The sequence below is a fragment of the Eubalaena glacialis genome, chromosome 10 (genome assembly GCF_028564815.1).
Source record: "Eubalaena glacialis isolate mEubGla1 chromosome 10, mEubGla1.1.hap2.+ XY, whole genome shotgun sequence".
In the NCBI taxonomy this organism is placed as follows: Eukaryota; Metazoa; Chordata; class Mammalia; order Artiodactyla; family Balaenidae; genus Eubalaena; species Eubalaena glacialis.
Genome location: NC_083725.1, coordinates 72,814,706 through 72,827,655, shown reverse-complemented (window position 1 = coordinate 72,827,655; position 12,950 = coordinate 72,814,706). Strand labels below are relative to the sequence as shown.

At 39.4% G+C, this 12,950-nt stretch overlaps 3 protein-coding genes across 3 annotated transcripts in view; 1 reads left to right on the top strand and 2 right to left on the bottom strand.

The window, feature by feature from the left end:
- Positions 1-12,950, bottom strand: part of ZNF215 (zinc finger protein 215) — a 141,867-nt gene that overhangs the window by 51,698 nt on the left and 77,219 nt on the right. The window lies entirely within an intron of this gene.
- On the top strand, positions 1,006-1,952 carry LOC133099347 (olfactory receptor 2D2). The gene is given in 2 exon segments (XM_061202936.1): positions 1,006-1,249; positions 1,252-1,952. Coding segments are annotated over 2 exon segments (945 nt in total).
- The window catches only part of LOC133098595 (olfactory receptor 10A4-like), an 85,842-nt gene continuing 77,189 nt past the window's right edge, over positions 4,298-12,950 (bottom strand). The window contains 2 exon segments of the mRNA XM_061201395.1: positions 4,298-4,711; positions 4,714-5,043. Of these exon segments, the coding sequence (XP_061057378.1) occupies positions 4,340-4,711; positions 4,714-5,043 (702 nt within the window). The 3' untranslated portion in view covers positions 4,298-4,339.

The following is a 12,950-nucleotide window of genomic DNA, read 5'->3' as shown; positions in this document are numbered from 1 at the left end:
CTTGTGTTTTCATTTATATGATAATTAAATAGAAATGAAAATGAACAGATATTGTATTATGCAGATGCCAACTTTCTTATTGAGTTATGCAACTTGGCTGAAGGGCTTGCATTTCGTTTCAATTTATGGTTGTTTTAGTGCCATGTGATCACCTTAAGTGGTGGAGTTTAATTTGGTTAGTGCTGTCCTAATATCAACATGACAACAGGGTGTGCTGTTATATTAAAGTTGTATACTTTTTACTGAACATAAAGTCAAAGCTTTTCTTTTGTGGAGATAATTTACAGTCAAAAGACAGTTTTGTAGAATGAAACTTTAGTTTTGTTTCACTGATGGTTAAGATTTATATTCAGGAGCTCCAGTTGAAGCTGGGGACAGGATTGTCAAAAAGATTATGGCACACCATCCAGAGTTATCCCTTGGTTTCCTAGCTCTTTCAAAATAGGTTATTTTGTCCAAGAAAAACCATCAGTTCGGCAAGGTACTTTGGCTCTTTTTCTTTTATCTTAGTGACCGTTGTTTTTTTTTTTTTTTCAGGGAAGAGACAACAGGAAGAGTTGTACATCCAAAGAACTAAAAAGAAAAATCTACACTATCATGAGATGGGGGAGGTGTCGCAAGAATGAAATACAACTCAAATGTTTTTGTCGATAATAAAGAGAAATTAAATTGCATAACTTTAAAGGTGAATTCAATCTATTGTTTTATTACTAGAAGTGTGATATTCAAATAAAGAAGATAAGTCTTTTGATCTACTATATCCTTGCCAGAATGACACTAGAAATGAATATACCATCTTATGAAGTATTGTTTTGCAACATTGAAAACATTCCAACTAAACAGCACAATCATTGTCTAACAACCTTGTAAAGGGGATTCTTGAAATGGTTGGTAGTGTTTGCGGGCAATTCCTAAGCCCTCCAATTCTGAATTATATAATTTTATAGGCTATACACACCTATATTTAGTGTGTAGTGACTTCATACTGAAAAAGAGAGACAAACTATGAGATAGACAAATCAGACACAGGTGACAGAATTCCTCCTTCCGGGACTCTCTGATGACCAACACACCCAGCAGCTGCTTTTCATCTTATTCCTGGGTGTCTACCTGGTCACTGTGCTTGGAAATCTACTTCTCATGTTCCTCGTTCAGGTTGACTCCCAGCTTCACACACCCATGTATTTTTTTCTCTGCAATTTATCTCTGGCTGACCTCTGTTTCTCTACCAACATCGTTCCTCAGGCCCTAGAGCCCTGCTATCCAGAAAGAAAGTGATTTCATTCACACGTTGTGCAGCTCAGCTTCTACTCTTCCTCATTTTTGGGTGTACACAGTGTCCCCATTTGGCGGTGATGTCCTATGATCGGTATGTGGCTATCTGCAACACTTGGCATTACCCTAGCATCATGACTTGGAGGGTGTATGTCCAGCTGGCTGTAGGATCATGGACCAGTGGCATTCTGGTGTCTGTGGTGGACAGCACCTTCACACTAAGGCTACCCTACCGAGGCAGCAATAATATTGCTCATTTCTTTTGTGAGGCCCCTGCACTGTTGATCCTGGCATCCACAGACACCCGCACTTCAGAGATGGCCATTTTCTTCATGGGGATTGTGATTCTCCTCATACCTGTTTCTCTAATTCTGGTATCCTATGGCCACATCATAGTGACTGTGGTCAGGATGAAGTCAGCTGCGGGGAGGCTCAAGGCATTCTCTACCTGTGGCTCCCACCTCACAGTGGCCATCTTTTTTTGTGGGTCAGCAATTGTCACCTACATGACACCAAAGGCTTCCAAAGAACAGGAAAAGCTGGTTTCTGTGTTCTGTGCAGTGGTGACCCCCATGCTTAATCCCCTCATCTACATCCTGAGGAACAAGGATGTGAAGGGAACTCTGTGAAAAGTAGCCACAAGGAATTTCCCTTGCAGACTTGGAATTTTCCACTGACAGTGAGACCTTCCTGGCTGCCTACTTGTAAGACTCACTGAGTCGGTCCCTCAGCAAGACTGGAATATGGTTTTTATCCTTGGGACTTGTCCGTGGACTCACTCTCCATCCTTTATCCAGCACTACCTTTGTAGAAGAAGAAGGACAATAATTCATGGAGCATTAGGAAGGAGAGTCTGCTTCCTTCTGGTCAGTCTTTTAGTACCAGGGGATTTTAAAAAATCCCTTGAGAAACACTCCCATTTTATAAACCTGGGAACCTGTAAAATCTATCTTTTTAAAATAATACTATATATTACTATCTATCTATTCCAGATCCTACTCCAACTCCTTTATCTTTTGGTATTTCTGAATCCCTTTGCATCATCAAATAACCAATAAATTGACAAACAGTACTTAGTCACTTACTATGAGCTAGGTGTTACATGTATGTGTATGTGTACATGCAACTGCATGTGTGTTTGAGGTGGAGGGTGAAGAGCATGGGTATGGTGAAGCAGAATACATGAGCTCTGCTGTCCTTCTTCTCACACTGTTATTAGAGACATGAGCATCCATTGGGGCACATCTTTACAATGGTAAACACAGGGATTTGGAAACCAACAAGAAATAGTGACATCTAAGGGGTGGAAGAGTGAGAAGCTATTACCAATCCTAGGCCTAAAGGAGCAAAAGGAGGCAACTGGAACTTGGAGAGGGTAGCTGTATATAAAAGACCAGCAGACAGGAGCTGTGGACTTAGGTATATGGAGGTGAGGAAGCCTCATGAGCTTAAATATTTCAAGCTCATTCTCTACCTACCTTCCAATTTCCTGTTACTGTATTAAAAAAAAAAATCCAGGATAATCTCCCCATCTTAAGAGCCTTAATTTAAACATATCTACAAAGTCCTTTTTACCATGCAAGGTAAAATACTTACAGGTTCTGGGGACTAGGATGTGGACATCTTTGGGGGGCCGTTAGTCTGCCTACCATACCAAGGTCAAGTAAAATAAATGTAAAAGCGAAAAGCTTGCTAAACATTTTATAATAGTGCCAATCTGCCTAGTTGTGTGATTGCCACCATGCAAATAGAACCGCTGATCTGCCTTTTCATTTGCAAATTCCTATGGGGATTTCAGAATGTGCTGCCCTTCTGGAGCCCTTGCTATGCAAGAGCTGAAGGATACCCTGTGTGGGAGATCGAACTGGTCCTGGTACCTCCCTGGCACACAGAGGGAGAGCCGTTTGTAGAGTTTGAGGAGAGGACATGTCTATGGAGTAAATGCTAGTTTACGCTGTTAATTGTCAATAAATTCTTATGAATAGTTTACACAAAGCTATGGTGCCCGTGTCCCAAGTCTACTCTTTGCCAAGAATCCAGAACCGGACTATGTTCCCTGACAAAATCAAAAGAGGGGCTGTTAAATTGGTTGAGGGATATGTAAGTTTAAAAAGGACAGTTGATTTCATCCAATCACAATAACATTACCAAAAAATCTAGAAAACAAAAAATCTTTGGGTTATTCACAGCAGTTTCCCATCATTTATCCACTTATACTTAACTTGGAATTCCTTTACATCCTTTCTGTCAAGTAACTCTCATATCCAAGGTGTATAATTTGAGATTCAGGTAGTCATCAATGCGAAGTAGTCTTTCTCCAGATGAGGCACAGACCAATTATGGTAGCAGAAAATGTCCTCAATTGATAGCCCTCTAAACATGTGTACCTTACAAGACAGTGGAGGATTTAAAGTATCTTTTTATTTTCCTTCTTTCTCATTAGAATATAAATTCCACGAGGCAAGAAATTAGTCTGTTTTATTCACCCATGTGTCTTCAGGGTCTAAATAAGCTCTGACACATGCTGAACGCTGCATAAAAATTTGTTGAAATTTTGAATTTTGAAATTTTTGAAAATTTGAAAGTTTGAGTTTAAACTCAAAATTTGTTTAAAAAATGAGCGAAAGAATGAAACAAACTCTACTATTTATCATCATTACTTTATCTCATAAACAAAAAGATCTTTGAGCTACCAGTAGAGTTTTTGGACATATAGAAGAAAGCAAAGCAGAAAATTATAAAACGACACGGATGAAGAAGTTCAAGAAAAGTTAAAACAAATTAAAAAATGGCAAATTGTAGTGAAACTGTCAACCTTCGATAGGCTGCTAATTTGTGTAAACTAGTAGCATCCTCAGAGACACTGGTACCCCAGTCCCAGAGAATACTGGGCCTACTGAAGTTCATTCATCACTCATGTTCTTTCATTCCCAGTGGAAAGTCCAAAATCCCAGTGGGTATACTGTGGCTCCTGGAAAGAGTAGAGACAAAAGACTTATTTGAGGAACGTGCTTTTCTTTCCTTTGTCCTTGCATTCTACCCCCTCAGTTTCCATCTAAGTCGGTCATAGTTTCTGAGGGTCCTGGGTCCTGTGGATGGTCCACCTCAGTGCAGTCTTTACTTCACTATTTCTTAAGCTGTAGATGATGGGGTTCAACATGGGAGTCACCACCCTGTAGGACAGTGACAGCAGCTTCTTGCTCACAGGAGAGGTGCTGGACTGGAGTCTGAAGTATGTGAGGATGGCAGTGCTGTAGAAGAGGGAGACAACCAGGAAGTGGGAGGAACATGTGGAGAAGCCTTTGCACTTCCCCTTGGCTGAGGGCATCCTGAAGATAGTGGAGAGGATGCAGACACAGGACCCCAGGATCAACAAGAAAGGGAAGAAGATGAATAGGACAGTGGCTGTCAGACCCTCCGGTTCAAACAGAGAGGTATATTAGCACAGCCCAGTGCAATGACAGGGAGGTTGTCACAGAAAAAATGGTTCACCTTGTTGGGGCCAGAAAAAAGGAAGCTAAAAATCCATGTGGTTTGCACAGTAGCCAATGGAAATCCTGAGAACTAGGAGGCAGCTGCCAGCTGGGCACAGGCCCTGTGACCCATGATGACTGGGTAGCGCAAAGGGTCACAGATGGCTACATAGTGGTCATATGTCATTGTGGCCAGGAGGCAGCACTCAGCAGCTCCAAAGAAGAAGAAGTACATCTGGGTAGCACAGCCAAGGAAGGAGATGGTTGTGTCTTGGATGATCACGGTCCCCAGCACCTTGGGCAGAAAAACCAAGTTGAAACCTATCTCTAGGAAAGACAAGTTCCTGAGGAAGAAGTACATAGGACTTTGGAGGGCAGAGTCCTCTGTAGTGACCAGGATTATGAGGACATTTCCCATTAGGGTAACCAGGTAAATGATCAGAAAAAGGAGAAACAACAGAGCTTGTAGCTCGGAGGACAGGGCTGAGAAGCCCACAAGAACAAACTCATTGACAATTATCCAGTTTCCCCATGTTATTCTTCTGCCCAGGATTTCATTGGGCATCCACACTCCAGGAAGGTGGAAGTCCCCGTATGTTATTTAGGCCTCTGTTACATCCTTAGAAAGGGAAACTCCTGTGGCCTCATTCTTCAACCTCTTGTTATAGTTGTTGAAGGTCAAATAGCTGTACTTTCCGAAATGTAAAAAACAAGTCTGACTAAGGGATTCACAATTTTTTTTGAAGAATACTAACTTTTTTTCAGACTGGACTCAGGCACACCATATATATCTATAATGTCTCAACTTTTCTTTGCTTGACAGAGGATGTTCAAAGTCACAGCTTCACTTTTGTCCTCCTATTCTATCTCTCTTCAGCAGTCAGTGGTGCTAAAAAGAAGCCAGGCCAACCATTTCTGAAGGGAGGGGTCTTAATGCACAGAAAGGTGGTGAGGTGAGCCAGGGCATGTTTTCTGCAAAACGAAAGGGTGGGAAGGAGAAAGTCAAGGAAAGTGAACCAACAACTACCAGCGATCCCTGAGGAGGAGACCTGAATGTGTCCTAATCTGGAGCAGCTCATACTTGGGAAGAGTTCAGCATATTAGAGACATCTTCATTTCTAAACTCAAACAATTGTAGTTTAAGCAAGAAGATGCATAATATAGAAGTTCTGGTTTATCTTGATCACTGGGCTAAATATTCTCCATGTGGCTATATGTGATCAGACAAAGGGAACACAGACTCAAGATACTGTCAGATAATAGAGAGAATCCAGCTGTGTTCTGTATACACCCTTTCATTAGCTTCCACTGGTTGACTTATGTCTTGACTCTCAAGAAATATGAAACAAATTTACATATAAATAAAGACCAACTCAAATATGCAAGCTTGACTAATACCATTAAATCCTGTGAAGAAGAATCAGAAGGTTTCACCACTGCATCAATAACTAAGCTTCAAAACTGGGACTCTGAAAATTTTTCTGATGACTATAAACTTAAATGAAGGAATAAATCTAAATCACGTAATATGGTGACTGGCTTATAATACATGCTCAATGAATGCTAAACATTACAATTATTATCATATGAAGCTAAATCTACCTTCCAATATCTACTTCTTATCTAACCCATTGCCCAAACTCGCTGTAGCCCTTTCTTTTCAATCCCTAAGAGAAAAAAATAATTTATTCAATAAATATTGATTATCTTTTGTGTGCCGGACACTGCTCTAGATACTGAAGATAATATGTTAGTAAATAAAACAAACAAAAATCTCTGCCTTCATACAACTCACCTTCTAATAGGGAAGACAGATTAATAACAAATTATGTAAATAGAATATATAGTATGTTAGATGGTGACAAGAATAACGGAGAAGAATAAAGCAGTAGAGAAGATAGGATTTAGGGTGTGGGGAGTGTCATAGAAGGTTTCACTGAGATGGTTTTTAAGTAAAATCCTGAGCAGGTGCAAGACATGAAGTCAAGGTGGTGAAGGAAAGAGGAAGGTAAAGAGTAAAAATAGCGAGAAAGATTTATTTTAAAATTTTTGCTGATTCCTATTCATTTTAGAAACCTCAAGCTGGCCATCACTTCTTTTATGAAAACTTTTTTTGATACCTTATTTATTTTTATAGTAAGAATGAACATTTATTGAGCACCAAGTAAGTAGCAGACAGTACTCTGAGCATTTTGCAAGTGTTATGGTTGTCTCACAACTACCGGAAGATGTAGGGACTATTATTAGTTTCACTTTACAGCCAAGGAATCTGAGGCACAGAGAAGTGGAGTAATTTTCCCAAAGTTAGGCGGTCAGCAAATGGCATCAGGATATGCATCCTGGTCAGTCTGACTCCAAGCCATGGATTTGCCTGTCAGGTGGCACTTTCACCCACTCTCTAAGAATGGGAATGAATCTGAGCTCACAGGTGAGACTAAGGTGGAGCGTTTGGCATAGGATGGAAGCAAAGGAGAAAAAAGTAAGACAATTTCTAGAAGGACAGAGCATTTCTAGGTATTAGCACCACTGGAGACCTGAAATACTTTTACAGTCTTTATCTTAGAATAATCATGAATACATGTCTTCATCTCATATTCTAGGTGGTATACTCCTTGAGAGAAGAGATTGTGTTAATCAACTTTTTATCCCAACGCCTTGCAAGGTAGACGCCCAGTAAATCGTTATTGAATGAAGAATGAAGAAGATATGGAAAATAATCAGGGAAATATCTATATAGGCAGAGTGTAGGCATAGTGAGCCACATTCATAAGGAATTTAGACACAAAAGACTACATACATCAACAATACAGCCTTAGATTTAAAGAGTGATAAGAGTCATAAATTACGCTCATCATCTTCTTCCTCCCTAACCTCCTTGCTTTTATCTACCTCATTTCAGGAAATGATACCACCTGGCTGTGTAACCCAGGAACTGGGATAAAAATCCTTTAATTCATCCCCCAAATTAGATTATTTTTCTTCCTAAACACTGATTCAGTATCACCTTCTCCATCCCTATCACCACGGCTTTCGGTTCTGGTTCTTATTTTCTTTGGCCTGGAATACTGTAGGAACCCGATTCCAGCTCATTCTCTTCAAACCATCCTTCACTTGTATGTGACCTGACAGCAACTCGGATAGGGTTATTTACCTGCTCACTGTCTTTCAATCACTCCCTACTGTTCCTGGAATAAGTACAACCCTTGACAAGGTCTTTTTCTCTGATTTCTGCTTATTTTTCCAGTTTGAAATCCCCTACAGAGCTGATGCTCTGATCACACCAAAATACTTTCTGTTCTGTGCACACATCGTGTTCTCTCACCCCTCCTTGCCTTTGTGCATGTGGCTCTCTATCCTCGGAAACATCTTCCTGCAATTATGTATAACTTTTCTGCTCATCTCTCATCAGAAAAATCATTTTCTTTGTGAAGTTTCCTTGTCCTCCCTTGGCCAAATCAAGGGATTATTCTTTTACTCTCTTTTAACACTTTGTGTAAACTGCTATTAGAGCATTTTTATAATTGTGTATGTGTGCATCTATTTATGTTATATAATTATTAACATCATGGGTACAAATGTATTCATTCATCATTGTATCTTTTGCACACAGCAGAGTGCTTAACTCTAGGTGTTTAGTAATTAATGTAGCCTAAGGTTTAACTTTTATCAAAGCAGTTTGATGATACTATTGGATCTCTAGTTGAGCCAACAGTCATATAAGATGAGTGTGTGTGTGTGTGTGTGTGTGTGTGTTTTATAGGTTTTATCTTCCAAGCTATATTTATTTTGTTTAATTTTTTTGCTATGTGCTGAAAAGACATTTTTAAAGCTTTACTCCATTATAACAGCTTTGCATCACTCAGTGTGCCATAAATGTCCAATTCCCTCAAATATTTAATCAAAATATTTCTTAGGACAGAGCCAAATCTTAGGGGCACATCACTTAAGCTATATTCCCAAATGGTTTGACACCAATTTTTAATCTCTACTCTTTGGGCAAACAGCAAAGCTATCTCTTTTTTTCTATCAGGGACTTTAAATCATTTCAGACATGTGTTGGGTATAAATAAACACAGTTATGGGGGCTTCCCTGGTGGCGCAGTGGTTGAGAGTCTGCCTGCCGATGCAGGGAACACGGGTTCGAGCCCTGGTCTGGGAAGATCCCACATGCTGCGGAGCAACTAAGCCCGTGCGCCACAACTACTGAGCCTGTGCGTCTGGAGCCCATGCTCTGCAACGGGAGAGGCCACGACAGTGAGAGGCCCGCGCACCGCGATGAAGAGTGGCCCCCACTTGCCGCAACTGGAGAAAGCCCTCGCACAGAAACGAAGACCCAAAGCAGCCAAAAATAAATAAATAAATAAATTTTTTAAAAAAATTCTATAAAAAAATAAATAAATAAAATAAACACAGTTATATGTACTGTCATCTGCAACATATCTCTTTAACATAGTAACAAAGGTCTCGTGAAAGAGTTCATCAAATGCCTTAGTGAAACGCAGATAAACCATATTAATACTCATTCCTTAACCCAAAATCTAATGTTAACTTCCTAATAAAACCTTTTCTGACCATTCCTATCCCGAACTGGATATAATTAATTACTCTCTCCCTGTGTTCCTCCAGGATTTTAAAATACTCTTATAGCAAAGATCAATAAAACTAAAAGCTGGTTCTTTGAGAAGATAAACAAAATTGATAAACCATTAGCCAGACTTATCAAGAAAAAAAGGGAGAAGACCCAAATCAATAGAATTAGAAAATGAAAAAGGAGAAGTAACAACTGACACTGCAGAAATACAAAGGATCATGAGAGATTACTACAAGCAACTATATGCCAATAAAATGGACAACTTGGAAGAAATGGACAAATTCTTAGAAATGCACAACCTTCCAAGACTGAACCAGGAAGAAACAGAAAATATGAACAGACCAATCACAAGCACTGAAATTGAAACTGTGATTAAAAATCTTCCAACAAACAAAAGCCGAGGATCAGATGGCTTCACAGGCGAATTCTATCAAACATTTAGAGAAGAGCTAATACCTATCCTTCTTAAACTCTTCCAAAATATAGCAGAGGGAGGAACACTCCCAAACTCATACTATGAGGCCACCATCACTCTGATACCAAAGATGTCACAAAGAAAGAAAACTATAGGCCAATATCACTGATGAACATAGAAGCAAAAATCCTCAACAAAATACTAGCAAACAGAATCCAACAGCACATTAAAAGGATCATATACCATGATCAAGTGAGGTTTATCCCAGGAATGCAAGGATTCTTCAATATATGCAAATCAATCAACGTGATACACCATATTAACAAATTGAAGGAGAAAAACCATATGATCATCTCAATAGATGCAGAGAAAGCTTTTGACAAAATTCAACACCCATTTATGATAAAAACTCTGCAGAAAGTAGGCATAGAGGGAACTTACCTCAACATAATAAAGGCCATATATGACAAACCCACAGCTAACATCGTCCTCAATGGTGAAAAACTGAAACTATTTCCACTAAGATCAGGAACAAGACAAGGTTGCCCACTCTCACCACTATTATTCAACATAGTTTTGGAAGTTTTAGCCAGAGCAATCAGAGAAGAAAAAGAAATAAAAGGAATCCAAATTGGAAAAGAAGAAGTAAAGCTGTCACTGTTTGCAGATGACATGATACTATACTTAGAGAATCCTAAAGATGCTACCAGAAAACTATTAGAGCTAATCACTGAATTTGGTAAAGTAGCAGGATACACAATTAATGTACAGAAATCTCTTGCATTCCTATACAATAATGATGAGAAATCTGAAAGAGAAATTAAGAAAACACTCCCATCTACCATTGCAACAAAAAGAATAAAATATCTAGGAATAAACCTACCTAAGGAGACAAAAGACCTGTATGCAGAAAGTTATAAGACACTGATGAAAGAAATTAAAGATGATACAAATAGATGGAGAGATATACCATGTTCTTGGATTGGAAGAATCAACATTGTGAAAATGACTCTACTACCCAAAGCAATCTACAGATTCAATGCAATCCCTATCAAACTACCACTGGCATTTTTCACAGAACTAGAACAAAAAATTTCATAATTTGTATGGAAACACAAAAGACCCTGAATAGCCAAAGCAACCTTGAGAAAGAAAAACGGAGCTCAGGCTCCCTGACTTCAGACTATACTACAAAGCTACAGTAATCAAGACAGTTTGGTACTGGCACAAAAACAGAAATATAGATCAATGGAGCAGGATAGAAAGCCCAGAGATAAACCCACGCACATATGGTCACCTTATCTTTGATAAAGGAGGCAAGAATATACAGTGGAGGAAAGACAGCCTCTTCAATAAGTGGTGCTGGGAAAACTGGACAGCTCCATGTAAAAGAATGAAATTAGAACACTCCCTAACACCATACACAAAAATAAACTCAAAATGGATTGAAGACCTAAATTTAAGGCCAGACACTATCAAACTCGTAGAGGAAAAGATAGGCAGAACACTCTATGACATAAATCACAGCAAGATCCTTTTTGACCCACCTCCTAGAGAAATGGAAATAAAAACAAAAGTAAACAAATGGGACCTAGTGAAACTTAAAAGCTTTTGCACAGCAAAGGAAACCATAAACAAGACGAAAAGACAGTCCTCAGAATGGGAGAAAATATTTGCAAATGAAGCAACTGACAAAGGATTAATCTCCAAAACATACAAGCAACTCATGCAGCTCAATATCAAAAAAACGAACAACCCAATCCAAAAATGGGCAGAAGACCTAAATAGACATTTCTCCAAAGAAGATATACAGATTGCCAACAGACACATGAAAGAATGCTCAACATCATTAATCATTAGAGAAATGCAAATCAAAACTACAATGAGATATGATCTCACACCGGTCAGAATGGCCATCATCAAAAAATCTACAAACAATAAATGCTGGAGGGGGTGTGGAGAAAAGGGAACCCTCTTGCAGTGTTGGTGGGAATGTAAATTGATACAGCCACTATGGAGAACAGTATGGAGGGTCCTTAAAAAACTAAAAATAGAACTACCATACGACCCAGCAATCCCACTACTGGGCATATACCCTGAGAAAGCCATAATTCAAGAAGAGTCATGTACCAAAATGTTCATTGCAGCTCTATTTACAATAGCCAGGACATGGAAGCAACCTAAGTGTCCATCAACAGATGAATGGATACAGAAGATGTGGCACATATATACAATGGAATATTACTCAGCCATAAAAAGGAACGAAACTGAGTTATTTGTAGTGAGGTGGATGAACCTAGAAGACAGGAATAAAGATGCAGACCTACTAGAGAATGGACTTGAGGATATGGGGAGGGGGAAGGGTAAGCTGGGACAAAGTGAGAGAGTGGCATGGACATACATACACTACCAAACGTAAAATAGATAGCTAGTGGGAAGCAGCCGCATAGCACAGGGAGATCAGCTCTGTGCTTTGTGACCACGTAGAGGGGTAGGATAGGGAGGGTGGGAGGGAGGGAGATGCAAGAGGGAAGAGATATGGGGAAATATGTATATGTATAACTGATTCAGTTTGTTATAAAGCAGAAACTAACACACCATTGTAAAGCAATTATACTCCAATAAAGATGTTAAAAAAAACAAAAAGATTTGGGGTTTCAGTGGCCATTTCTTTAGTGGTCATTTTTTAATGTTTTGATTAAAAGCTTGGAGCTTTTTGTTGACTCAAAACACTCAGCTGATGGAAAGCATGTCTGAAGGGCAGATTGTAATGGATGCTGTTGGAGTTCCTCCTTAATCCTCTTGATTCATTTTGCCCAGCTCAGTGCAACCTTCTGTGTCAGCTTCTGCAAGCTTAACTTCTAAAAGCTTGTAAATGAGACCTTCAGAAGAATGCCCCCGGGCACTGGCAACCCGGCTTTAGTTCTCCCTCTTCCCTACAACTGGGAGTATGAAAAGGCCTCCTTCCTATGACCTGAAGCAGAACAAACTCTGTGATTTATTTATGCTCTGGAGATCCAGAAGGGAACTGGGATTTCCCCTGAAATTATTTTGCTTATCTTGTTCTCCATTCCCCTTTTACTTTTCCCACTCATTTAATGGTTTCTCATTAATAAATCACTTGTACTTGAATCCTTGGCTCCATATCCGATTCTGGGGTAACCTGGTCTATGATGGAAGTATCTGGTCACAAGGG